The sequence below is a fragment of the Strix aluco genome, chromosome 2 (assembly GCF_031877795.1).
Source record: "Strix aluco isolate bStrAlu1 chromosome 2, bStrAlu1.hap1, whole genome shotgun sequence".
Classification (NCBI taxonomy): Eukaryota; Metazoa; Chordata; class Aves; order Strigiformes; family Strigidae; genus Strix; species Strix aluco.
Window position 1 is genome coordinate 16320912 of NC_133932.1, and position 27172 is coordinate 16348083.

The 27172-nt window shown below is 40.3% G+C and overlaps 1 protein-coding gene across 5 annotated transcripts in view; it reads left to right on the forward strand.

The window, feature by feature from the left end:
• The window catches only part of EPHA3 (EPH receptor A3), a 231936-nt gene extending 205162 nt beyond the window's left edge, over positions 1–26774 (forward strand). For 4 of the 5 annotated variants that reach the window (XM_074812199.1, XM_074812210.1, XM_074812220.1 and 1 more), the window contains exons 14-17: positions 8519–8668; positions 10393–10586; positions 22600–22755; positions 24194–26774. In XM_074812199.1, the coding sequence (XP_074668300.1) occupies positions 8519–8668; positions 10393–10586; positions 22600–22755; positions 24194–24299 (606 nt within the window). In that variant the 3' untranslated portion in view covers positions 24300–26774. Of the gene's footprint in view, positions 1–8518; positions 8669–10392; positions 10588–22599; positions 22756–24193 lie in introns of those variants that run through there. The other variant, XR_012621584.1, reaches the window with a different exon arrangement.
• Positions 26775–27172: the final 398 nt, after the last annotated feature.

Genomic DNA, 27172 nt, shown 5'->3' on the forward strand with positions numbered 1-27172 from the left:
TGCTGCAGGAAGATGCTCAGATAATTAAAACTTTCAAATACAGCCTAGGACAAATCTAATTTCCTTCAAAAGCAGTTGCTGAATATACCTCTGCTACATCTTGACTCTGAGAGAAGGACAAAGCTATTTACTGTTCATCTTTTTGCTGAAGTTTCCTTTGAAGGGAATCTTGTATATGTGTCCAGGTAGTGTGTCCCTGGAGTATGTTTGATTCCCAGCTTAACCAACTGGGGGTCACAAGTGTGAAACAGAGCTCCAGTCCACTGGCAGAAAGCTGGGCAGTTCACGTTCCTGCTGCTTAGTCGTATCACAAAACACAGGACGGTTTCCTAGCCTGCTTCTAGTGCATTTTGCGAGCACTAATTATAGAATCATAGTATTATAGAATAATAGAATAGTTTGGGTTGGAAAGGACCTTTAAAGGTCATCTAGTCCAACCCGCCTGCAATGAGCAGGGACATCTTTGACTAGATCAGGTTGCTCAGAGCCCCGTCCAACCTGACCTTGAATGTTTCCAGGGAGGGGGCAGCCACAGCTTCTCTGGGCAACCTGTGCCAGCGTCTCACCGTCCTCATCATAAATAATTTCTTCCTTATATCTAGTCTGAATCTACCCTCTTTCAGATTAAACTGTTACCCCTCGTCCTATCCCTACACTCCCTCATCAAGAGTCCCTCCCCATCTTTCCTGTAGCCCCCTTGAAGTACTGGAAGGCCGCTATAAGGTCTCCCCGGAGCCTTCTCTTCTCCAGGCTGAACAACCCCAACTCTCTCAGCCTGTCCTCACAGGGGAGGTGCTTCAGCCCCTGATCATCTTCGTGGCCTCCTCTGGACCCACTTGAGCAGGTCCATGTCCTTGTGTTGTCCAGAGCTGGACACAGCACTGCACGGGGGGTCTCACAAGAGCAGAGCAGAGGGGGCGAACCATCTCCCTCGACCTGCTGGTCACACTTCTCCTGATGCAGCCCAGGATACAGTTGGCTTTCTGCTTTGCAAGCGCACATTGCTGGCTCATGTCCAGCTTTTCATCCACTAGTACCCACCATAAGACAAAACAAACACAAAAATAGTGCCACTTTTTAAAATAATGGTGTCATCCCAAACAATTTCATGCCTTTGCAACTAAAGGACGACAACTACTCAGCAAGATCTTTGAAAAAAACAAAACAAAACAAAAAATCCAAATTATAACCGCAATTCCAAACATTCAAACAGTAAAGAATGCATATTATATTAATGGATAGAGACTTTTTCCTCCCCTCCACCTCTTCCCACTCCCAGTTCTCCATTTAGTATCAGTGGTACTAGGGAAATTTATAGAGTTAGATACAAAGATAGACGTTTTAGCTATTTAGCCTCCTCTTCTACCTCTATTTTCTACCTGTAAATGTCAAATCCTGAGAACGATTCTATTGCTTTAATTCATTATTGCAATTCAGGATTTGTATACCCTCCAGAAGCCCAGTCAGCCCTTCAGGCTTTCAATACACACCACTGACTGGGTGAAATTTTATGTTGTTCTGTTCTCAGAAGCTGTGTCTGAAGCTTTGCATAAAGAATAAGAACATGTATCGGTTTATATATCAATAATGTATGTATCCCTTTTTTATATTAATACATAATCTGTGATATTCATGCTATTGTACAAGAGCTCTGAAGGATATGTAAAGATCACAGGTGGACACGTGAAATACAGAGAATCAGGAATTGTAAGAAAACTGCTACCTGACAGGGTCATTTTTTTCCTCCTGAATTATTGTCACTGACTCGATACCACAAAAGGCCTTTGGCAACCTGTGGTCTGCCTGCTTAGAGAAGCAGAAGCCAGCATGTGAATCAGGCTGACTGTTTGGATTATTTTTTTACTGAGCCTTTGTGCTGGAGGGGATGTACTGTAATTATCTATATTCTCTGTACCTATTCGCTTTTAATTGAAAGGCCAAGATTGCATTAAAATTGTCATTGTCAAATTGATCTTTTATTATTCTTATTATTTTTAGATATCTCTATGACAAGTGGGTGGAGTAATGACACAGTATGAACTAGAAGTAAATTTAAGCCATCACACATGTAGAGGGACTGTAATTATGTCTCTCAAATGCATAATATTTGGGTAATCAGTAGCCGAACTTTGACTATTTAAGCACCTAGTCAGATACATCACTGGTGTTCGTGACATTTCAGCATAAAACACTGTCCAGTTATTATATTTGCATGGATAACTTCTCATTAAATCTACATCACTTCAAAAAATGCTGTGCTTTGATGGCAAGTATTCTGGTAGCCTGTGCCCCCACATAGCATGCCAGAGCAGGGAGGGCAGGGCAAGCACGGGGAAGGGCACACAGGTCCTTTCTGTTATGCACACGTTATGGTATTATCTGGTTATGCACACATTATTGTATTATCTGGTGCTTGACAGAAATTTGTTGTGGTTTGTTCGTTCCCTATATATGCAAACCCACCATAATAGTCTGAGTGTATTGAAGGGTGTGGTAAAAAAAGGAAACAAAACCCCACAAACTCTCTTGCCTGATCAGCACAAGGGAGAAAAGCAGTGTTCTGTTGTCATTTACCACTCCAGAAGGAGATAATTTCAAGATAAAATATTCATTAGTAAGGGGTGAACAAGTACCATCAGGTAATTTGCAGGTGCTTAAGAGGGTAAATCAGGATCATCTCACTCACATGAAACCATCTTATTCTGTACCAGTGAGATATCTCCTGAACTAGCCTAAGTCCTCATGTAATGAATTAATGTCAGGCTTTTACCTTCAGGTTTTCCTGCAAAGTTCTTCTAATAATTCTGTTAGAATCCATTTTTCTTGATTCTCCTCTCCCGAGGCCTGTGGCTTAGGTGCCTGTGGCAGTCACCCTGTAACAGATTATAAATCAGAATATTGGAACGGGTTATGAAGGTCTGGAAACAGCTGCCTTGTACTGCAGTGCCAGACATGCTAGAAATAAATTGAGGACTTCATTGACTTTAGATGAATTATGCTGAATGACCAGATACTGTAGGAATCACAGCTCTATCTAGAGCAGATAAAACTTTCAGTTACTGCTGCTCACTAATTTCAAACCCTGAGAGTGGTTCTCTGACCTAGACTGACAGGGATTTTGAGCTGCAGTAACACACTCCTACAATTTGTAATACTAATGCTTTCTTTCTACTCAAATCCAGACAGCTTATTTGGCTACATGATGAGCATGCCCTTAAAGGAAGACCATGACAAAAATACGTAAAACTTGTATTTATCTTCAGAAAATAATCAGTAAATATATTAGCAGTATCTAGTGATGCATGCACATGTAAATTTCTCTTTATAAGCCTCTATCAAATAAATTTGGGCAAACCTTTTCCCTAGGCATATCTATAACAATTTTTCATTTAGCAAGTTTGTCTTACATATTCAGTTCTGATAGTAATAATTTTGAAGGGTAGGAGCCCAGTAATATCAGCCAATAATATTAGAATTTCAGATTTTCCAGTGGAGGATAAGCAACAGAGACAATAGATAAAGATTATATCGCATGAAAGCCTGATGGATATAAAATACGTAATTTAAAAAAAAAGCAAACAAACGACAGGTAAGATTTCTTAGCACATTTGTCATAGCAGTTTACAGAGCAGGTATCATTATACTCATTTTAAATATCTGGGTACTGAGGAAAGGGGGTAAAGACCAAAAGACGAGGAAAGAAACAAGTATGGGAGCTTACTTTTCCCAGCTCCCACTCTATGGTCTAGGAAAAAGTGTTTGGTTTAATTTTTGCAAAAGTAAATGCAGCCCTGCGGAGAAGGACTTGGGGGTATTAGTGAATGGAAAATTGACTTTGAGCCAGCAATGTGCTCTCGCAGCCTGAAAGCCAACCGTGTCCTGGGCTGCATCAGAAGAAGTGTGACCAGCAGGTCGAGGGAGATGGTTCGCCCCCTCTACTCTGCCCTGGAAAGCCCACCGGTGCAGTGCTGTGTCCAGCTCTGGGGGCACCAACATAAGGAGGACATGGACCTGCTCAAGCGGGTCCAGAGGAGGCCACGAAGATGATCAGGGGCTGAAGCACCTCCCCTGTGAGGACAGGCTGAGAGAGTTGGCGTTGTTCAGCCTGGAGAAGAGAAGGCTCCAGGGAGACCTTATAGCGGCCTTCCAGTACTTAAAGGGGGCTACGGGAAAGATGGGGAGGGACTCTTGATCAGGGAGTGTAGGGATAGGACGAGGGGTAATGGTTTTAAACTGCAAGAGGGTAGATTTAGATTAGAGATAAGGAAGAAATTTGTTATAATGAGGACGGTGAGACACTGGCACAGGTTGCCCAGAGAAGCTGTGGCTGCCCCCTCCCTGGCAGTGTTCAAGGCCAGGTTGGACGGGGCTTTGAGCAACCTGGTCTAGTGGAAGGTGTCCCTGCCCATGGCTGGGGGGCTGGAACTAGGTGATCTTTAAGGTCCCTACCAATCCAAACCATTCTATGTATTTTTGCTCAGATCAGTTCTGTGTAAGTTATGTAAGATATCTTTGATCCTGGCAAAGGATATTGACAAGAATATACTGATTTCTCACAAAGCAGAAAATTGAAGAGGTAGTATATGTTCAAACGAGATGTGTATTTCTCAAAAATGATGGAGAGAAGCAAAAAAGGATTTTCTAACGCTGGATGATCATGGCTTTGGAATTTCAAAATAGACTTTTTGAATTACAGCAAGCCTTATAATTTTCAAAGGTAACAGCAATAGAAAACCATGCATTTAGTTTGAAATGACTTTTCAGATTTTTCTGCATATATTGATATTTGGACATCTGCTAAAATGTAAATGTTGCATAATCCTTTGGGGAGAATTGTCTTTTTGTTAAAAAGCTTATTGGTCTAAAAAATATTTTCTAGAACTTTGGGTTTTTTGCTTTTCTTGCTCTTAAACTATTCAGAAAACAAGTCAGCAAAGTCCCCTTTTAAATACAAAGATAAGATTGACTTTTTATGACAAATTGGGGAGAAGAATAGCAAAATTGTAGTTTTACACTGTTCAATGGCAGTTGATTTCTTTTTTAGCTACGTTTTAATGCTCTCCGTATTTTAGTCTCATTTATGGTAATGCCACATATATCTGTATGTTTGTATAAAGTTACAGATGAGACTTAGTAAAGAAATTTGTTTCCTTGCAATAGAAACTAGGGTTGATGGACCTTCATTTTTCACTAAAACAAAGGCAGAATACCTTTGTTTCATTGAGTTTATAATCTTCCTTACCCTGCAATAAAGCAGTCCCAAAATGTTAAGAAACTAATTAATGTCATTTTGTGTAAATGTGTTTCTCCAATTGTATAAATGACTTTTTCCATAAGATTATAAAGGTAAAGACTTTCTGTCAAATATGATATTTACTGCCCTTGCCTAAAGTGCTCATTTCTAGCCACAAGCATATTTTTCCGTGTGACATCTGGCAATTATTTCTCTAGGGTTCCGCAAGAAAGGCTCCATTTTTGTATCTCAACATGAGCCTGAAGCCACCCACAGAAATTCAGATTTTTTAGAGTAATATTCTGAAAACTCCCAAATGATACTTCAGTGTTTCACAAAACCAGCCATTGTGCTGATGCAAGAAAAACAACATAACTCCTCCCTGCCTCGAGGGCTTTCTTGTGTGGCATGTCATAGGTGTATGTTCTGCCATCCCTCTCTATCCCTCTAAATGTAGCCAAAGCAATTGCTGGAAGATGAGGCCCAGCCTGGCTACGTTTTCATGACACCTAGCTCTGTATCTGTTTCTTTCGAATCAGATGGCAAGGCCTCTTTCCCAGCAGCGCTGATGCCCCGGGGCACAAGGGGAGGGGTCAGCAGAGGTGAGAGGAGGCTTGGGCCTTGTCTGAGGTGGCAGTGCTACTAGGGAAGCAGCCAGGATCAACAGTTCCCTCTTTTATGTCTCCAGCTGGCCAGGAGATTGAAACATTTCATCTCAAACCAAACACCAGTGTTGGTCTGGCTTGGTCCCTGCTGACACACTAGCCTGTGGGAGTGCTGGCAGGAGGATGGAGTTCAGAAGCCCCTGCTAGCCATGGGGCATGGTGGTGGCCCCTCGTGCCTGACTCCAGCAGCCCCTTGAGCTGAACATTCCTTTCCAGAGGTGGTCCACAGGGTTGGGTTTGATCTGTAGAAGTCCTTTGCAGTTTACATCTCGGGTAGGATAGAGGCAGTTTTGTCCTGGAAGTTGAGATGCGGTGGGGTAGGTGAGCACCCTGTGGGCAGGTCTGTTGGCATCCTCAGCGTGCAGCTGCACTGTAAGTCCACTCAGTTTTGTGGGTGACTTCTGAGCGTGTGGGATGAGTGGGAAATGTTTGATTAGGCAGCTCTTTCTGTTCATTGTGGGGGGGTTTTGCCTGTGTAAAATGGCTTTCCCCCAGCATTGATGTTCTTTATTGGAAATCAAAGTTCACTCTACTAGTATGTGTAGAAAAAAGGTCGAAAAAGTGGGATTGATTTCTTTATCATCCCCACATCTAAAGTGGATTTGTTGTGAAAACATTAGGACACAGGAGAGCTTTCCTTGTTTCTTGGCTGTGCCTTGGACTCACTGAGGGACCCCAGACATTTGTTAAGGGGGTATGTTATTGCTTATCAATAGGGTATGAGAAAAACAAAATAATTTTTAAGTTCTCAGTACTGTTATGGAGCAGCACTGGGAATTGTGAATAAACTTATAATGAATAGAAGATACGATGTACCTTTTGTGACTAAAGAACATAATCTTATAGATTTCCAAGAGAGAGAGAGAGAGACATCAGGCTCTCCAGTCTGGCTCCTGTGATGAAACAGTGGTTTCAAATAGTGCTATTTATTTTCTGTGTCCTACCTGTTGGTCCACAAGTAATGTCAAAAATCAATGTTTACCTAATTTTAAGGGTTGTGTGTGAAATGAAGGTTTGTCTTTTGGTTAAGGTAGGGAGTCTGCTAAATAGGATGGGATCCATAAAAACTGTATGCCAAGATAGATTCCTTCTCTGACCTTTGCCAAGCCTCTAAGACATATCTAATGACATTTTGGTGGTCTGAATTGCAGCCTGAGTCAGGCTTGCCTGTGTTGCTTATATTTAATCTAATTTATGCAATATTAGCCATGAAATTGCAGATGCTTAGGCTTCAGTGTATTTAGTTTTCTAATTAACGCTAATGTCCCCATATCTATTGTTAACCAAGCTAGTTAATCTAAAGCTGGAAAGTGTATGGCTACCCTCAGTGCAGGTACAGTTTATGGAAGTGTAGGCAAAGCATTAATATCTTTACATTCTATTTCTTGTTGATTATTCAGTGGAAATAAAAGCATTTCCTTCCCACACAGGTTATTGTGAGGACAAGTGTATGACTGTAGTATAATGGGGGTTGCCGAGGTACCTCAAATAGCTAGTCTGGTGTGAAATCTTCAGAATATATCCATATACGTGTTGTGCATCCCTGGAACTGGAAACAACTTTAAACTCTCTCAGTTTTCTGTGTTCAAATATAGTCACTCTAGAATTACCTTAAGTAACAAGTTTTTCACCACTATCTTTTAGAACTTTGTTTTCTCATGCATCACTCGCAAATCAGAGTCTTAAAAACCTCTCTCAAAGCTGGCACCATTGGAAATTCTTCCCTCTAATTCTTATCTTGCAGAAACTCAGCCTGAGGCTGTTTGTGTGCATTTTACTATGGCACCAACTGGTGGCCATAATCAGAGAGATGTTCCCTTAACTGCAATATTAATTGTAATGGTGGCTTTAATTCTTTTCAAGTTTACATCATGTAAGGAGGGCTTGCTTCTCTTGTGACTGTAAAAAATGCTTAAGACCACTTCCCCAGATGACCTTTTTCCATTCTTCCCTCTGCACAGATGACCCCATCCGAATCTGTCTCTGTGACTGTCTCTGACGGCTTTGGAATGGGAAGTTTGTGCATATGGTCACAGTCATTGCCTTGTGCAATTGGAGGCTTGGCGTTAGTGAAATAGAGCAACATCGTGGCCCCTCATTTTCCTTGAATGTCCTAGAAAACATGGGGTGAAACCATAGTGAAACCATGCAGGTTCCACGCCAGCAGGGAATCCACTTGAAATGCCTTACAAATAGCCAAATCCAGCCCTCTCGTGCTGTGCAAAGGGATCTAGGATATAAGCATGAACCTTGTACTAGCTTTTTCATCCTTAATGCTGTAAGACTGTCTTGCCAGTTTCCAAACATTTTATAACTGAAAATCCACCATACTTAGCTTAACATTTATTATCTGTGCATGTTATGCTACACATAAATATATATGTGTACATGCATACAGTATGTATATTATACTATACTATACAACTGTAACGTCCGTAGATTTTGCGGTGTAATGTATTTTACTGTCTATAGTGTACAAGATGCTTTCATGACAAATGGCAATACCATTTTCCATCTTACGCTGTTTTTTACACCAATATAATGATAGTTGAGAATCTCAGAGATAAAACAATCATGCAACATTATATATATGGACTGTTTTATTTTGTTTTGCCCCTAGGGGGGCAAGATTCCTATCCGATGGACATCACCAGAAGCCATCGCGTATCGGAAGTTCACATCAGCCAGTGACGCGTGGAGCTATGGGATTGTTCTCTGGGAGGTGATGTCTTATGGAGAGAGACCATACTGGGAGATGTCCAACCAGGATGTGAGTATATTGTTATCTGAGTTATGTTCTCAAATAAAGGATCAAGCTGTGAAAGGAAGTGAAGCATAATGAAACCAGGTGGCTCTGAGTTTTTGACATTGACATTGAATAAGATGTAGAAATGAATATCTCCAAATCTCCCTGGTCAAGTGAAAGTTCTAATGAACTTCACAAAAAGCCAACATCTTTATAGCAGGGTATTTTGGACTTCTAAAGGAACATCTTAGAGAATTTTAGCACACTGGTGGTTTTCTGTAGGATAATTCACACAATTCCACTGCGGTGAAGTCATTGCCTTTTACATTCCTTAGCTTATTGTTAGAACACCCTCCGAAATTTCTGTTGATCCCCTTTGGTTCCACTTGTATAGTATTCTGTAGAAGTTTTCTGTAAATGTCAAATACACAGAATAAATTGCTCTTGGCGCTTGTGAAAAAGAGAAACAAAGCATTTCTACTAAGAGTTTAATGAAACCAAAATACTTCTGGAAGTAATCAGCGAATAAAATAGAGAAGTAGAGTGATCTGATTAGAAGACTTCCAATACAGGCTTCTTTATAAAATTAGTAAACTACCCAAGCCTGATGTCCAAATGATTAATGGATCTCTCCTAGTATTTTTGTAAGAAGTATAACATTTCCCCAAACAAGATTTTTATTATATCTATATTGGGTTCTTTTTCTGTTATCTTATTAATCCTAGATTTATTCCACAGGAGTTACTTACGAACTGAATTTTCTGAAGCTCAGTCACTAGCACAAATAGATTTTCCAAGGGTTTGGTATATATTGTTACTAGTATTAAAATAAAAAACGTCAGTAACATGGTTGTAGTCAGACATTTTCTATAGTACTTTATGTTAAGCAAGGAAAAAAAATAAAACTTCCTTTCAAATTAGTACCTCTGGAACCCAAGTCTCTTCAGAAAAGTGTATTTCTTTTAATTAGTCATGAATGTTTTTTCTATTATTTGTGGAGATTAATGAATTGTGTTATGTAGGCTGATATAGTAGTGAAATGCCTTTAATAATATCACATTAAAATCAGAAACAGAAGGATTAACCTATTTATGTGCCTCTGCTTCATGTCTACTTAAGCCATGGACTGGTTTCCTATGCCTGTTCTGACTCAGAATAGTTTGTCCTGATTTGAATTAACTGATCCAGATAAAAAGGAAAGATTAACAGAACATGGCTTTATCATTTTCTACTTAGAATGCATTGGGGTTTTTATTCATGGTGCAATAGATACCGTAGGACTGATCAAGAGGTGTTGTACTATAGTGAAGAGGTTGTATCAAAAAGCTTCATAGCAATGTAAATTCTGGGTTAATTCTGTTCTGTCAAACTAGACAAATTATAGACAATCTAGACAAATTTTGTCAATCTAGACAAATGAAAGAATAATTGGGCCTGCACTGCACAGTAGGAAGTGTACGGTTATCCTCGTGGTAAGTTTTAAAGATATTTTCTGGCCCTGTGAGATCCTTTCTAGACTCTCACCTTCCTCAAAGTCACATACTGTGTCTTAACTCCCCTTTCTGTATGCCTAATTTACTGCCTGGTTTACTTTGCAGATAAACCAGAGGCATTGCACGACAAGACAATTAGTGAATAAACACATTTGTTTAAACACAGAATGTCCATGCTAATGTGGTTCGCAGAACTGATAAAACCAAGTTGATTTAAGTGCCTTTAAGTTTTCAAAAACTTTTATCCTTGTGCAGGTGATTAAGGCTGTTGATGAAGGGTACCGCTTGCCACCTCCTATGGACTGCCCAGCTGCCTTGTATCAGCTGATGCTGGACTGTTGGCAGAAAGACAGAAACAACAGACCCAAGTTTGAGCAGATTGTCAGCATCCTGGACAAACTGATCCGTAATCCCAGCAGTCTGAAAATAATCACCAATGCGGCGGCAAGGTGACATATGAGATCTTATATTGCACATAAATAAATGTCTTTGATTTCTTCATCTTCCATAATTAGAATTTCTTTACTTTGTTCACCTGCTTCTTCAACTTTTAACTGTAGCTGTTTGCAATCCTGAAGGCTAGAGAAAGCTTCCTGAGTTTCCCTTTGGGAGAAGAATTTAGCATTACAATGATTTTTATTATTGCAGTCAACTTTATTTATGATTTGCTATTATTTATTCAAATTGTGAGAAGCTGTTATGCTAGGGTTATGAAACCCATTGTAAGATTGAGCAGAGGTTTGGGAGAAAAACACAGATGGCAGATTTGCCCATCATGTGATCTTCATTGTCCTTCTGACCTTATGTGGTGTTTTAAGTGCTTAGTGTTTCATAGGTTACAGCTAGCCATGTTCCTAAGTATCTTTCTGAACTGGGTCCAAACACATATCCTACACTCTTATGCTCTGCTCTGACAAGTCGCATTAACTTTAATCATATGAATAATCGTTTTGCTTTCAGTAGGTCTCACAAAGTTAAAAATGCACTTACATTCCCTGTTAGATCAATGCCTTAACTAGGAATTCATTTCCAACCTGTACAATATTCCTAATTGCATTGAAAACATTCATTTATAATCCTGGTTATTCAATACATTCTAGAACATCACTGTGATGAGATAAGAATTATGTCACTGAGAGAGAGTAACTGAAGAGTGTGTTGACACCTAAGGACATAACGAGGATCTGGTGAAATAAGAGCTTTGGTTAAGTAGGGTTTAAGTGAATTGGTTTATGTAACGCACAAAATGTTGTACTCTTACTGAAGTGATCTGAGAAGATGTAAAATTACTTTTAGCATGAATGCTAGTGCAAATTCTTCTGTCCGCAAAGCAGGCAGAGTCAGGGAGAAATGCACTCCACTGCTTCAGGCCCAGGTCTTGGAGAGAGTTTCAGTGGCCAAGAGACCGGAGTCTAATATGAGGCAAGCTTCAGAAAGAAGCCCAGCAAAACATTCACCTCAGACCTCTACTTCTAACACAGCACACTTCTCGCCATGGAAATCGAATGGGAAGGCACAGAAGGAAAAGGGAGCTAAGGCAGCAGGAATAACCACATTGATACTGCAGCCTGCTGTGCAGGTGGCGTGGCCCTTGCCTCCTTTTTCCTGGCCCCTGGCATCACGTTGCATCCTGAGCTAGAGGCTGGCCACTCTAATTGCCTTCTACTGCCTCTCCAGAGATGTGAAAAAGAAAGCAGAGATGGGAGGAGGAAGGCAGCCATGCTAATGGGCTTTGCTTTTAAAAATATATACTGAGAGAAGACTGCTTGCACAGTAATTACATTTTAATAATTTAATTGGTGAGCATTTAACACATAGTAAACTAACACGTTTATGAAAGCAATTATTTCTGTTACCTGACAGGTAACAGAAAATTAAAAAAAAACACAACATTTTTGGAAAAAAACCCCAAACTCTTTAAACACTATCTTCTCAGTCAAGCACATTTCTTCTAAACATCTTGCACCCCTATTTGGCAAATGGTTGCTATAATTATTTTCTAGGGACATATTACAGCAATCTGGTGAATAGGGAAGTTGGGAGTCATGGCTACTGTGTTTTGGTTTGGGGATTTGATTGCAGAAACCAGTGCTGCATATTTTGCATTCCAAACAGAAGCAAAATGTTCCCTGTTTACTGTCCATCCAGTCAGGGAGCTGAACCACAGCAGAGCTGAAAACAATGTTAAACCATCATTTCGAGTTACCTGTTCATAGCCAGTAAAAGCTGGTATCCTCTAATGGAGACTAAATTCAGTCTGAGTACCATTTGCACCTGCTGGGTTCTGTGCAGGAGCACCACAGTGCAGTTCTGCTCTCTTCCATCTATCTCTTGCTCTCTTTGCTCCTATTGCATTATATGCTTTACTGGCGCGGGCAGCAGAGGCTGCACATCCATACCTTGATGCCCTGCTCTCTGCTCATGGCACAGCATGGGGAAGGAAGGAGGCTGCTTACATGGTGGGGGACTTCTCACAACTGCTTTAGGTGAGGCCTCAGTAAAATGCTACACATGGCAGGTTGCTGCTTTGGCTTCAATATGGAGCACAGTGCTGAGGAGGGGAATGTCGAAGGTGAATTTCCTTCCTTCCTTCCTTCCTTCCTTCCTTCCTTCCTTCCTTCCTTCCTTCCTTCCTTCCTTCCTTCCTTCCTTCCTTCCTTCCTTCCTCCCTCCCTCCCTCCCTCCCTCCCTCCCTCCCTCCCTCCCTCCCTCCCTTCCTCCCTCCCTTGTTACCTTTCTGCTGCTACATCCCTGCACCCCTTGCATTCCCAAGCAGTGCAGTATCTCTCCCTTGCTGCAGCTCTTCACTCCCTTGTGACACAGGGGTCTGTGGGGTCCAGGTGGTGGGCACTCCAGCATGGGTGAGCCCAAGCTCTTCCCCTCTGAGAAGGCATTTGTTGCAGTTCAGGGAGTGTGTGATCTGTGATCTCTCCATCTCACTCTCCCCCCATCGGTGTCTGCAGACCAATCCAGGCTATCTTTAAACTTGAGTACGACCAAGGATTAGGTATGACAACATGAGGGATACTGGGCGGTCCTATGCAGATTTGGAAATCCATGGTCACCCCCATGTAACCATTACCAAAACTGACTTATCTCAAACCCCAGACCTGGCTGAAAAGCTGCAGCCAGCTTCGTGTCCTGCAGAGAGGCACTGCTGGCAGGTAACGTGCTCCTTCGGCAGCGGGAGCCGGTGGGGCTGCTGGCCAGGGACTGAGCCCTGGAGGTCCAGCATCGCTTCTGACAGACTGACAGAGAAAAATGAAAAGCCAGGCTTAAAATGGGCTTGGGTCTTGCTGTAGCCTTATGTGCAGAAATACGTAACTGATACGGAAAGGCAGTGAGTCAGGGCAGCTCCTCAAGATGGAGACACGCAGTCGGATCCCTGCCAGTATCCTTGTACTGTCAGCAGCCAGAGAGGGACAGGCATCCCGGCAGAGGTAGAACTCTGCAACTCAGCCCCAAGGGCTTGGGGGATTACACTGGCTCAAATGGCTGCTCTCAAGTTGTTATTTGAGGCTGTGGTGCTCCCACAGCACCTCTCCTCATACCCGTAATAAGCAATTAATCTAAATTACGGAGGTTCCAGCTCTCTTTTACCCATATCTGTGGTGCTACTGGAAGAATGCTAAAGCTTTATGCCCACCATATGCTCATAGGTGTTCAGAATATACTTGGTCATGAAAAATGTTTAACCTGACGATATCTATTGCAGATGCAAAGCCTGTCTCTTACAGATTTTAGAGCTGATGTTTGTTTAAAATAGTCACAGTGCTGTTGTATCCTATTTAAAAGCACATTGCTGGAGGTGCATAGGATATCCCTGTCCTCTGGTACATTACTGTTAATGCAACTGAAGGATGTGCTTGACTGTACATCTGACTCCGGGCCATAGCCCAGGCATGTTTTACACTAATACCTCATAGGGATACAGGAGAGATATATAGGAATATAGATGCAATATATATAGAATATAGGAATGCAGTCAAAGCTTTCAATTCTGTATTTCCTTTTCAGTTATCTATCCCTTCTGGGCACTCCATGGCATCTAATTTCTTGATACCCAAGGGGATGTTTTTATCCTTATTGATCATCTCTTCGCAGACCGTTCTACGGGCTTGTGAACCTTACATTGACAAAAGGTTTTTGTAACCTCAACGCAGCAAACATTTCAGAATACCTTTCCTGGTGCTGTGTTTCATCTTGAATTCCCATGAAAATTCCTTTCCTATTGCTTGTAAAGTACAGAGTATGGCTGATTTCTTTCTTACCTGTTAAAATTCACTTTTTAATCAGGTGGCCACCTTGAACTCTTGCTAATAAGACCTGCACTTGTTAGGGACACTTGGGTGTTTTGTGTCCTTTAGGCTGCCTGGATTTATCTAGCTCTGTAAAGGGCTCTAGGAACAGAACTCAGTACACAAAAAGTTGTACAAGTCATCCAGTTTTGTAAAGCACAGCCTCGTGATATTTTTATTTGATTCATGTCTTGCTGTTCTTTCCTGTTTTCTGAGCACGATGTTCATTTTTATAACAGAGTCCTTAGGTTGTTTGGATATCTTTAGGGTGGAAGTGAGTTCATAGTTCTCCCAGTTTTGATCAAGTTCATTATTTTTGTTCTTGAGCTTATTATTTTTTAGTCCACTGTGTATTACTTCACATTTGTGAACATTTCACGTAGATACAAAGCAGATGGAAAGTTTTCTCAACTTGAGTAGGAGAGACAGAATCACTTCACCCACCTGCTAGCCAGTTGGTGAGGCTCTAGTCTGAAAGGGCTTATTAGTTGTTTCATTTGTGTGGGAAAAAAATGTTACCCAAGAGTCACGCAACTGGAAATACTTTGTATACACTACAAATCTTAAATGCACTCATAACATTTAATTTTCTTTATCTATTTAATTTTCTTTCACTTATTTATGTTTCTGATTTTTTTTCTTATTTATATTTCTGATTCTGATCTTTTATATATATATATGATGGATCTCTAGAATTACAATGAATATTACCATTTTAAGTATATGAATCTTACTCTTACACAGCCATTTGAAAAAATATATTTAAAACATAGTGTATAATTGGAAATATAATTAAAGCATTTCTGTGTCCCGAAGTGAATTAAGCTGTCAGAGGATAATGTGACCTTGAGGTTATAAGGGTTGTGATATGAGATTCAGGCAACCCAAGTATTATGGCAGCTTTCCTATAGTTGCTGTGTATTTTCCTACCTGTGATGTAGGTATGACTAAAGGCACTTAGTTTTCATGAACCTGCTATAAAACAGGAATAGCTGAATTAATCCACAGCCTCTGCTAAGAAAAAGCATTTGAAAAAAATTGGAAAATATTTCTAATTCCATCACATGATTTTTAGAAATTCTGAATTTCTGCCAGGTTTGTGATTGATTTCAAAACTGACAAGAAATCCACACAAAAAGCCAATCTGCTTCTGTATTTTCTTTTGTTTCTGTATAGTCAAGTATTGCTGCTGTTGTTTCTTTATACTGCAAGCACATATTTAGGAGAGGAGGAAACAATTATATTGCAAACAAGGGGAGAAAACCACCTGAGAGTTCAGGGTATTTCTTCATTAAGTGGTCTGTAACCATTTTTTTGTGTTTCTATTCTAGTTGCATTAATGGCTATATCTAAATGCAAGGATTGCAAGAATTTGTCTTGTATATTGAACACAGAAAATAAACAGCTGATAGTCTTCCTTGTAAAAAAGATCATTATTTTATGAGTTGCTCAGAGTTAACAGCTGATGATTTTGTTAGTTTCTTGGGGTCTTCATAGAAAATACTACTTATTTTGCATTGCAAATTGAGAGGAGGATCTCAGAGGAAGGAGATTTTAATGGGACATTTATCGCTCAGTATCTTTATTCTCAGTTCATATCTAGCCCAAGCATCTAACATGGAAAGTCATGATCACATCTTACTGCTTATGGGGAGCTCTGTAAAATTATCGGGTGATTTTTGCCCACTTATTAATGAGATGCTGGTAGTGTGGATTCAAACACAATTGTGAAACAGTTTTCAATTTGGAAATGTAACTATCAAATGTTTTGCAAAATCTGTTGGTCCTCATTTTATTTTGGAAAATGTCAAAACATCATCTATTTCAAAGGCAGCTGCCTTACTGGGACTTAAAAGTTATTATTTTGTTTAACTAACTTCTCTGTCTCTCTGAAAATTTAAATTACCTTCCTCACAGGAGGATTAATTAACAAGTTTGCCCCAAATCTTTGAAGAGGACAATGTTACTTACAGGCTAACCAGCAGTCATTAAGAGGATTCCGTGTCTGTTTCTTCTGACATGGAGCTACCTTTAGTATGAAATACATGGAAAAGACAGAGCTCGTTCAGCAAAGGCAGTCAGTGTCAGTAAAGCCATTTGATTTCATATATGTACAGGACACAAGGCTGGCTCTGCTGCACTTTGTAGACACTATCCTCTGCTGTCCGAACACTGCTTGTAGCATCAGCCAGCCAAAACTGCTTTCCAGTCCATCCCTGGGTTTAAGATAGTTTCAAAGAATTAAAAGTCTGATTTTGTGTTCTTATGTGTAGAAGCTTCTGAAGCAAAGTTTTATTTTGTAATTACTATTGATTTTAGTCTGCTTAGTCTGCTCTGGATAACATGATAAATGTTCCATGTTGCGAGATGCAGAATTTCTGAATAGACAGATGTACAAAGTGAAAAGCCAATTCAAAATAGGGAAACCAAACCAGATTTTTAAAGAAATAATGCTGCTTGCCAGAATAAAAAGACATTTAAAATTATATTTATGCTAATTTCAAAATGAAGATCATTATGTGTGTTAAATATGCACCTTTTCTGTGCATGGAACTTAAATAAAATTTAACTCCAAATTTATTTTTTCCAGAATGAGGTACCTCATCAAGCTCAGTCAAGTTATTATTGATTTACGATAATGAATATGCAGCTTGAACTTACTCTTTGTGTTTATGAATGACAGTTAAGGTACACGGATAAAACCTCTTGAGATTTTATTGAAGGCTCTGGAACTGAAGTTTACCAAATGTGTAGTTGACTCCTTGAACTCCACTCAAGAGGCCTGAGACTGTATATCCCATACTATTATATAAATTTCACATCTTCCATTAATTTCCAAGTTTCAGATCTGTGATGAGGAGGCAGCATGCCTGACTATGGGAATAAAAAAATTTAGAGAAAAAATTCATCTATGAACAGATATGTGAATTTTTTTAATCCCCAAAATACATCTTTTTTGGTAATTCATGACACTACGTAACTGTGTTGAAAAAAAAAAAAAAAAAAGGCATTTCTGGATTGCACTGCAGCATTGGAGGTAGATTTGATTTCAGATCTCCTTTATGTGTTAGAAGTTCTCCATTTAAAATAGAGTTCTACTGCTATAGTTACAGCTAAGGCTAGAAAAACATGAAAGCCACTTATTTTGAGAAAAAGCATAACTGAAATACTTTTAATATAGTCCAAGAAATTTAGGGGGTCGGGGTCAGTTACTCTTCCTGATGAAAATATGAAAGTGTTCAAAAATATGTATGAATAATTCCTCATACATTCTTTCATGTGTTAGCAAGTTGCTTACAACGCTATCCTGATTTTCTTGAATTTGATGTGGTGTGTGAATTATTCACTGGAGTAATTTCCTTAAGCAGTCTTGGGACAACCCATTATTTGCGAGTAGTTATTGCAAGTGTTCACTAAACATGTGCTTTGTTGTCTGTCATTGTGGCACTCTCACTGATGTCCAGCCTAATGTTTGCTCTCAAACATCCAGAGGCATCATTTGCAATTTAAAATTTGAAGTTTGCTTCTCACAAAGTTGGTTTCCACTTAAAATCTGATGATTCAGTGGAAACTCTCTAGCATGCTTGCTTTGGTAGGGTATTTATGAAAATTAAACTCAATAGGAGCAGTGAACAGGTCAAATAAAAAATTCAGACTGCTCCATTATGCAGCATAATTCAAGCCTTGTTTTTTCAATAATATTTGCAACAAAACGACTATTTGTGTTGGCTGAATGTTTTGTTGAAAAGTTCCTGCTTTATACCATTCAGGTCAGAAGGCTTCAGATGCTTGACATGTAGTGCTGACCTGCCATAATATTGCTTGTTTGCTTCTCCCTGTTAGGAACTTTCAGGCTGGAGGGCTGAAGGAAGATTTCAGTTTTACTTGGAGCATTTCAGAGAGGGCTTACGCTTTGTGGTTGTCCAGGCAGTAATAACAGGGTCCAGGTTTGGCCAAAAGCTGCATAATGCAAGCCTACATGTGAATTTTTAGCCTCATTCAGAAACCAGCATCAATGTAATCCCTGTCCTAAAATGGACTGTTTGCTCTAAAAGTATTCAAGTAATGTAAGCCTACAATGCTGGCCCTCTGTCTGAAGTCTGTTAAACGTAAAATAGTGAATTTATGGAGGGAGGGAAAGTTTAACTACAAATCACAAAGAAAAATGGAAGATTACAGTCAATTAAATTCCTTGGTGTCTAATCATAGTTTGGGTTGTGCAGGGAATGCAGGAGCTAGACTGAGAAGATTTTTAGGGACTTCAATTAGCATGCTAGAGACAGAAAAGACCTATTTTCTCCTGACTTCTCCAGCAGTCATTAATACTATCCCTGAGGCAGACACGAATTGCCATTGTTCCTTCAAAGTTAAAATTTGCTGGGGCTCACTGTTCACAGAGACAGTAAAACATCTATTTGCAGTTTCGCACCTCTAATTTGACTCTGCTGGTGAAACTCAGACAAGAATTCACAGCAGATGGGAGTTGGGTACTGTATAATTTAAATAGTAATGCAGCCAGATCAGCGGGTGGCCTGAGCGTGAGCGTTTGCTGTTTACTGTGATTCCGAGGGATTTTGTTCTGCTGTTCTCAGCTAGATGTGCTGGGTTTACAACGTGAAGCCCTCGTTAGCACTAATGGCAATTCTGCGCTGGAAATGCTGGAAAACAAACCTGCACGGGGCTGTTGCCTGATGCCGCAAATGCTGTGGCCAAAGTCTGTAGAAATTCACAGCGCGGCCAAATGTGAGATATAAGGGCAAGTCATACACAGCAAATGGTAGAAGATGCAAAGAACCAGAAAAGCATTTTAAAAGCTCTCTGAGGCACTTTTCTCTCCCTCTTTTAAAGAGCCTATAGCCTGTCCTAACAATAATGAGTGGTTGCCATTAAGGGTCTGTCTCTGGGCCAACTATGAATCCTAGGAAATGGCCACATGACGTTACTGCTGTGGCTTAAAAGCACAGCTTAAGCTGTATTATGAGAAAAAGAAAACCATTTCAGCAACGTGCCAGTACTTTTTGCCTTCAGTGGTTTGGTGGTGGGAAAAAGTAAATCGAGGAGCATTGATACACCCAGGCATATGATTTATTACTGCACTAGGATGCTGAGAAGATATAAGCCCCTTGAAAACCATGTTCTGAGGAGCAGCTGAAGGAGTGGGGAAGACTGGAGGAATGACCTATGGGGCAATTGAAATTTTATTTGCTAGTTATCCTAGAGGAAGCTGTGGTAAGTTTTTTGCCACAAGCAACATGGACCTAGAAAATGCGAAGGCCAAGATGACATATAGAGAGACGTATCATTTTGCAGTAGGCCGTCAGCCTCACCTGTATTCTTTTCCCCATTGGTTATTTGTATTACCCCTCTTTATTTCTCTCTCTTGACTTCAAAGAATAGTCACAGCCTGCTTATTCTGAGAGTGTGCAAGCATGATATGAAGCCTTTTGGGAAAAGCAAATGTGCCACCTTAAGAGGTGAATTGTATTTTAGGGACTAAGTTACAGATTTTGCTAAGGATACCTTAAAAAATGAGCATGAAGAGGTGGAACTCCAATGATTCTTACCTTTAAGGTCCAGGGGTAATCAAGTAAACACGATGACTACTTCCCCTCGGCATGTCGTTTATTTACTAGTCTCCTGTTGATACACATGTATACTTGTGATTCTGCTTGCTGTAGAAGATAAAACTAAAATTTGCTCTGTATGCCAGCTGCTGTTGTTTGTTTGTTTTCATGATATAGGAGATATCATTTTTGTTAGACTTGAATTCTGTGCTTCAGCTTGCCATAATCATAAGCACATAGGATTTGTGTTCAAACCAGGCCTGTCTCCCTCCTAGGGAGCAATTTCACTTTACAAAATCAGCTTATAATTACCTAAAGCTTGCCACAGGAAATTACTTTATGTTTTTTTAAATGCTTTCCCCTTTAAAAGAAACTGTATATGGAAGGGGAAGTCTAGATTTAAAAACTGAAGGTTGGTTGTGTTGTTTGGAGGAAGGGATGGAAAGAGAGAGGCTACTGCAATACAAAGTCCAGGATCATGTGTACACAACTCCGCTGTGTATTTGCAGAATACCACCCTTCATGCAGAAGAAGTGGCAAGACATTTTCCTTTTACTTGTCTCAGTTCCTGGATTTTACAAGTTAATGTGTCCTTTTCTTGCCAGGCAGCAGCCGACCAGAGATGAGATGTTTCATGCTGTACTGGGAAAGGTTCTAATGATATTTTTGTCATTACTATATGGTGCAGCAGAAGTTTCCCTGTGTTGTGACAAAAAACTGTGCTAATGATAACAAACTATAGTTCTCCTCGCTACTGCAGATGACTCAAAGGTTCCTTCCAACTGTTAACATAGTGGGCACATCCAGAGAAAGCTTTCAGCAACAGGGCATTTTGTAACTGGCATCTCACTGTTAAATTGTCTCTCTAAACTGAGCCTTGCTGATTTTTTTTTCAGGGCACCACATGTCAGTAAATAAAACTCTGTAAAAAGACAGACAGTCAGGATGAACAGGATAGAAAGTCTTCCCATGACTGTCAAAAGATGGCATGATGGGGTATATCATAGTTGGTCAAAGCAACGAAGTAAGAAGAGTTCCAAAAAAAAAAGAGGGGAGGGAAGAAAAGACAGAGGGAAATGTTCTATTTCACTTCCCCTGAGCAAACATGTAATTTCCATGATTTCTTTTTAATGACTCTCTTCTGAAGCTAGTAGGTACTGATTTATGAAAAGCTGTAAAAGATCAGGTGGAACCCTGCAGGATGTCGTTTACAGCTGCACGGATTGCAACCCGTCTAATTTGTCTAGTAAAGTGTGAGCTCATGGCGCACATCACCCAGACCATAAATTTCATGTTCAGACCTTCTGTCTAGGGGCTGGGTCAGGGGGAAAAAAAACTGCCGATGTGTGCAGATGCTCTGAAAGCCCAGCTTTCCCTTAGTGCATGCGAGGAGACATCACAGGCTCTTCACAGAGAGACAAATTCCTGTTCATTGATAAACTGTCCAGATGTCCTCTCTGAGGAGGAAAGTAACTAGTTTTTGTTTGGAATTCTACAAGGAGAAAAATGATACTTTACAGTGCTGGTTATTCTGAGGTCAGTTGCATTAAAATTAGGTCATAATTTTTGTCCTGATGATACTTTGATCCAAGTAATAAACATAAAAGCTCTTTTGGGCCACTCTAATTCCTAATCCTAGGGACCTGTTCTATTTCAACTTGTTTATTTTTTTTTTTTTCATTACTTTTTCTTGAGTCAGGCCTTGTTTTATTAGATCTAAGTTAAAAAGACTTACTAAGCTAAAAAAAAAATAATTCTCCATGCTTTATCACTAAGAACACTTCATAAATACTCTTAATAAATGTCTTGGGATTCCAGACACTATACCCAGAAAACTATAAATAAAAAACATTGGCTCTTCATGGGACAAACAGTAGTTGGGGAGATGCCGTCTGTACAGCTACTGAATAAAAATATCTTGGGCCTGATTATCAAACCTGATCCTTTAACCGGAGGACATTTAAAGCTGTGTTTCACTTAGGTGCCTAAGATCTGGTTTTAACATGAGAACAGTAACCTGAAGTGTGCTGCATCTTGTCCTCAGCTCAGTCTTTGTGTTGGTGTGGCTGTGCTGTGCTTTCCCTTCTTTAGTGTTCTGGGGGCAGAGCAGGTTTCTGGTGTCTTCTGTCACTTTCCTTTCCCTCTATGGCTGTTCCCAGGATGTGAGGTCCGTAGCTGGTGCCGGTGATCATGGTCATTTGCAGCAGCTCTTTGTCTTGGCTGGGCTCCAGCGGGAAGGTAGTCAGGTGAAAGGTGTCCCATCAGGGACGTCACTCCTCTGAGACCTGGTGAAGATTTTCAAGCATCTAATGAGCTCTCTATTGAGGTAACAATACACTTGGTAAATTGGTGATGCTTCAGTGATTTAAACATGGGCATGAGAAGCTGGCGCTCTTAAGCAAGATGATTATGCAGCATTCATCAAAGCTGCCAGCATGAGTAGATGTGGCGGCCTCAGCAGCAGATAACTTCCACAGACAAACAGAAAAGCCACGTCTAGCCTGGAAGCTCCTGCTGATGCCAGTGCTAAGTTTAGACACAAAATAAATCCATACGTACCCTTGCTCCCTAACTTTCATCACATTCTTTTTTTATTTCAGGCCATCAAATCTTCTCCTGGACCAAAGTAACATTGATATTTCAGCCTTCCGCACAACAGGTGATTGGCTCAATGGTTTTCGGACAGGACAATGCAAAGACATTTTCACAGGCGTGGAGTACAGTTCCTGTGATACAATAGCCAAGATTTCTACAGAGTAAGTTTGAATTGACTACAGCTCTTCATCATTGGTTGTGGCTGGAGGTACAGGTTTAAACATAAGCTTATATAAGAGTAGCGGTTTTATATGGAGTTTCTAGTTTTTAGATAAAATATTCTTACATTTAGAGAGACAAATGTAAATTATTGTTGTAGTTACAATACACGTGCAGGAAACCTAGATGCTCTGGTACTGTGTGAAGGCCATGGTCCCATAGCTTTTTCTTGCTGATGACGGAAATTCCCAATTTCTTCCGATACAGTACCACAATGCATCATCTGGTCCACCAGCATCACTTTCTTTCACTCACATTTAGGAATTTCTCTGTTGATTCTTTATATTCTGTCTTTAAATGGGGGTTTCCCCACAGCTGGTACATGTGCCCATCCCATATTCCTCAAACCAGATAAGGCAGAGCAAGCTCTTTGTAGCCACTGTCCTCCTACATGCTAATAATTATTCAGAGGCTGAAGTCCCTCTTGACTCCAGTTTTGTCATTTAAATATGCTAAACTTGGAAGTTTACAACTTGCAAGGTGATTATATTTAAATGCAATCTGGTTTTGTGATAAGGAAGAGTAGGGTAGTGTTCTCCCTGCACCTGAAAAGGCATCAAGTACAGCTATGCACTTACTGCCAGAGGAAATCTTGATTCCCTGTTGGGCTAGCTGGAAACACTACAAGTTATGAAGAAGTAAGCAGCAGCTGTGGTACTGACAATTAAACACATCAATGCCGTTAATTAGTGTATTATTGCAGCTATTAAAAGGCTGCTAATGACTTTTTATAACAATTACCCTTTGGGGACAGTGCAGAAATCCTCTAGGAATGCCCAATTTCCTGTGAGCCACTGGTTAATTAGCCCTTCACAAGTGTTAAACTTCTGCATTGCACAAGGAACAAAGAGACTGGACAGCCTGGAGAAACAGAGGTGAAAAGCAGGGTAGATGCTGGAAGCTTGGCCATGTTGCTGTTAATCTCAATGCTGAGACCAGAGTTAAGACGACCATTCAGAGGACTCAGCACCTAATAGCAAGATGTCAGCACTGCTCAGGAAAAGCGATCAGGCTGATAAGGGGATGGAGATGTTAGAGAGGCTCAAGATCGCAGCTGGCCCAGAAGTGAACCCCTTGCCTCTAAATCCCAGTGCAGGTATTGCTGGAGAACACTGTTTCATTGTCTTTTCTTGCAGGTAAGCAAACACAACAAGGCTAAATGAGTTTTTACTCTTTTTTTGCAGCCTCCTGCTGCTTTCATACAATGGTTCTCAGTATTTTTCGTACGAGGGCTTGTGTTTCAGCAATATCACCATATCTGGAGGCTCCTCCAATGCAGCAATATAAGATGAGCCAGTTGATTGCTGTTTGCTCACATCAGTGCTAGGAAACACAGAGATGGTATGCTCACTCACCCAATGCATCTTCTCTTTTTTCCAGTGACATGAAGAAAGTCGGCGTTACAGTTGTGGGGCCTCAAAAGAAGATTGTTAGCAGTATCAAAGCTCTAGAAACTCATACAAAGAACAGCCCTGTTCCTGTGTAAGGTACCAAAATGATGTTGCTCAGGAGAGAAAAAAAGAGAAAAGTTGCATCACAGGGCAAAAGTGATGGCTGATAAACGGCAGAATTTAAAGGAATTCTTTGAAACAGCTTTGGAAACATAATGGTTGAAATTTCAAACCCACTAAGACACTCAAATGTTGAGTATAAATGCCTTAAAAATAGGAGCGAACTTGTTTTCTATCTGTTAATCCTAAAGGGTGGGTGCTCTTGACTGACTGTTAATGCAGATAGTAAATTTCAAAAGAAAAACATATGTAAAAAATCCTTCCAAGTAAAAAACAGTGATATTAAAACCTAGAGCCATTTGAATATTAAGTGACTGAATAACACAAAAAAAAAAAAAAAAAAAGGACGTAAAAGCCGTGTATTTGATCTATACAGCAAACAAGAAGAAAGAAAGACTTGCAGTATTTTTATACAGAAGAGATCTGTAACAGGTATTTTATTTCTTTAAAAGCAAGGAAAACAGAGGACTATACCTCACAACCTGTCTGGCCATATTTACTATAATGTCATTGTAACATGCTCTTTCAACTTCAGAAAGGAAGACAGAAATAAAGTTTGTAGTGACTGAGTTAGTTGACAAAAGATTTCCACCTTTATGTTAGCTTCCCTAATTGTGTTCATTTAAATAGAAGCAAGTCTTAATTTTTAAAAGACTTATTTATTTCTTTTGTTTTTTCCACTATTGTTTATATTTATGCTTAAATACCTTAACCTGGCTGTATTATTGCCAAGTGCCAAATGTTATCAAAACTTCATTGGTTCAACCTGAGAAAGTGTCTGAGGGTTAATTACTAGACGATTTTATACTCATAACATCATATATGAAATACAGAAGGAAAGAAAGATGGTCTTTTTTCCAGCTCTGACACTAGGCAAAGCATTTGGACTTGTTGAGATTCCTTCCATCTGCCGTGAGTGGCATTTTAACCCAGGCTTGAGTTTTTGCAGAGTTGTGTGCGTGCCGATCTCTACATCGGTATCTGCCCCGGTGAAGCACATGTATCTCATTTCCTTCCCAAAGGCCTGTTTTCCTGTCAAAATAAGGACCCCTGTTCTCAGGAGGTGCTCAGGTGGGATATTTGCCTAGCATAGAAAAAAGTCAGGGTTGCATCCTGCACTAACTGATGATGGTTTTTGAGTTCGCTGAGAAGTGGCCCATTCCTGGCTTCCATCTGGCAGGCTCTGTTCCCGACGCTGGGAACGGCGAGGTGTACTGCCCTGTGGGCAGCCACTGGTAGTCACCCTGAGGTGGTGCCTTGCAGCCAAGGATAAGTAGATTGTTTATAAGGATGACTTAAGCTGTGAAATGGGGCTTTGGTATGTAATTTTACCTAAGTCTGAGCTGGAAGTCCTCTGTCCAAGCACTGCCATCCTGTAAGGGACTTGAGGTTTTGGCAGAGGTTCCTTAGGCACCTGTTCCTTGAAAGAAAGCAGAAAGGAGCCTATCTTGAGGAGAATATTCACATTTCCCAGTGGAAAAATGAGCCTGGAAGGTGAGATTTGAGAGCCGTTCGCCATCTTCAGCATCTTCTCAATAGCGAACTCTGAGCTGTTGCTCTGGAGCATGTCAGTCCCGGTTCTGAGCAGACACATCTCTTTGCTCTGAAAATGAGTGTTTTAAATTGAACTGTGAGGCACTTCTCGTGCTGCTTACAGGCGAGCTCCTTAACGCTCTAGATGTGACATCAGGCATGCAGGTGTCAAGCTTTGGGCACTAGTGGCAACCACTCTGATTCCCAACTGGCCTTGCTGGAATCTAAACCTGATTCTGATGAATAACAGCGAATCCCTAAAAGTCCAAGACTGTGTGGGAGGCAGATGGCTATATGGCACTCCACCTTTCACTGTGCGGGCAAAAGCCAGTAACTAGTTGTGTTTTCTTTCTTGTGTTGGTTTGGTTTTTGAAGCTCCCTTGTAGCATAGGGCACATAAGTAAGGGAAGAGTCAGTTTCTAGGATTTGTGTGGCTGAATCAGCTTTTAAATTGTTCTTCGTGGGTCCAGGACTTATAAAATGTAGAGACACAACGTTTATCACACGTTGTTAAATAGAAGCAGAATTAGAGACTGTCTAATGAGTGCTGGCAGTAAGCATGCTGTAAAGGACTGGATTTAAAAAACACTCAGATGATAATAATTAGTAATATTTTCTGAAAGAAAAATGAATGGGTTTTAAAGTAAGTTGAATGGAAAAATGAAAAATGGAAGAAAATTAAAATAAAGCACTTAAGATGTAAAGAACAGTTCTCCTTGTCTGCCACAATCTATTGTGAAATGCAGCATGCTGAATAGAAAAGCTGTATTTTTCCATTGCTTAGTTCATTCAGAATCTCTCCTTCAGTTTGAGATTGCTCTAAATCAGACATTGTTAGTGAATTTGAGTCACCAAAATCCATTTGCCGACATTGTCTGTGTGGGGGACAGCTTTTTATAACATATTCCTCGTGACATTTCTCTTCAGCTTCATTCTGCCGCTGGAGAGTAGGGGCGAGGGGGCTGGGGTGGGGGGAAGACATCTGTGAAATGCTTCTGAAAACACAGGACCAGTTGTTAGAGTTTTAGATGACGACTGAAAACTTTGCACCAACCCTCCTCAATTTTCTCTTAGTATCATGTCATGTTCCTTGCCCACTGTTTGAGCATGCTCAGCATAAAAGATTAAATTTCACTGATGCTTGGGAAAAAAGAAACTCAATTTTGCTTTTCTTTACTATTAGAAGTAGAGAGTTTTAAAATACATTTAGTTTTCTCTCCCTGTCAAAAGTTGATTTGTACAGTAAGTGGCCTCTGTTGCAAGCATCCTATACTCCCTGTCCCCATGTACATATGTATACATAGCAGTGTACAAT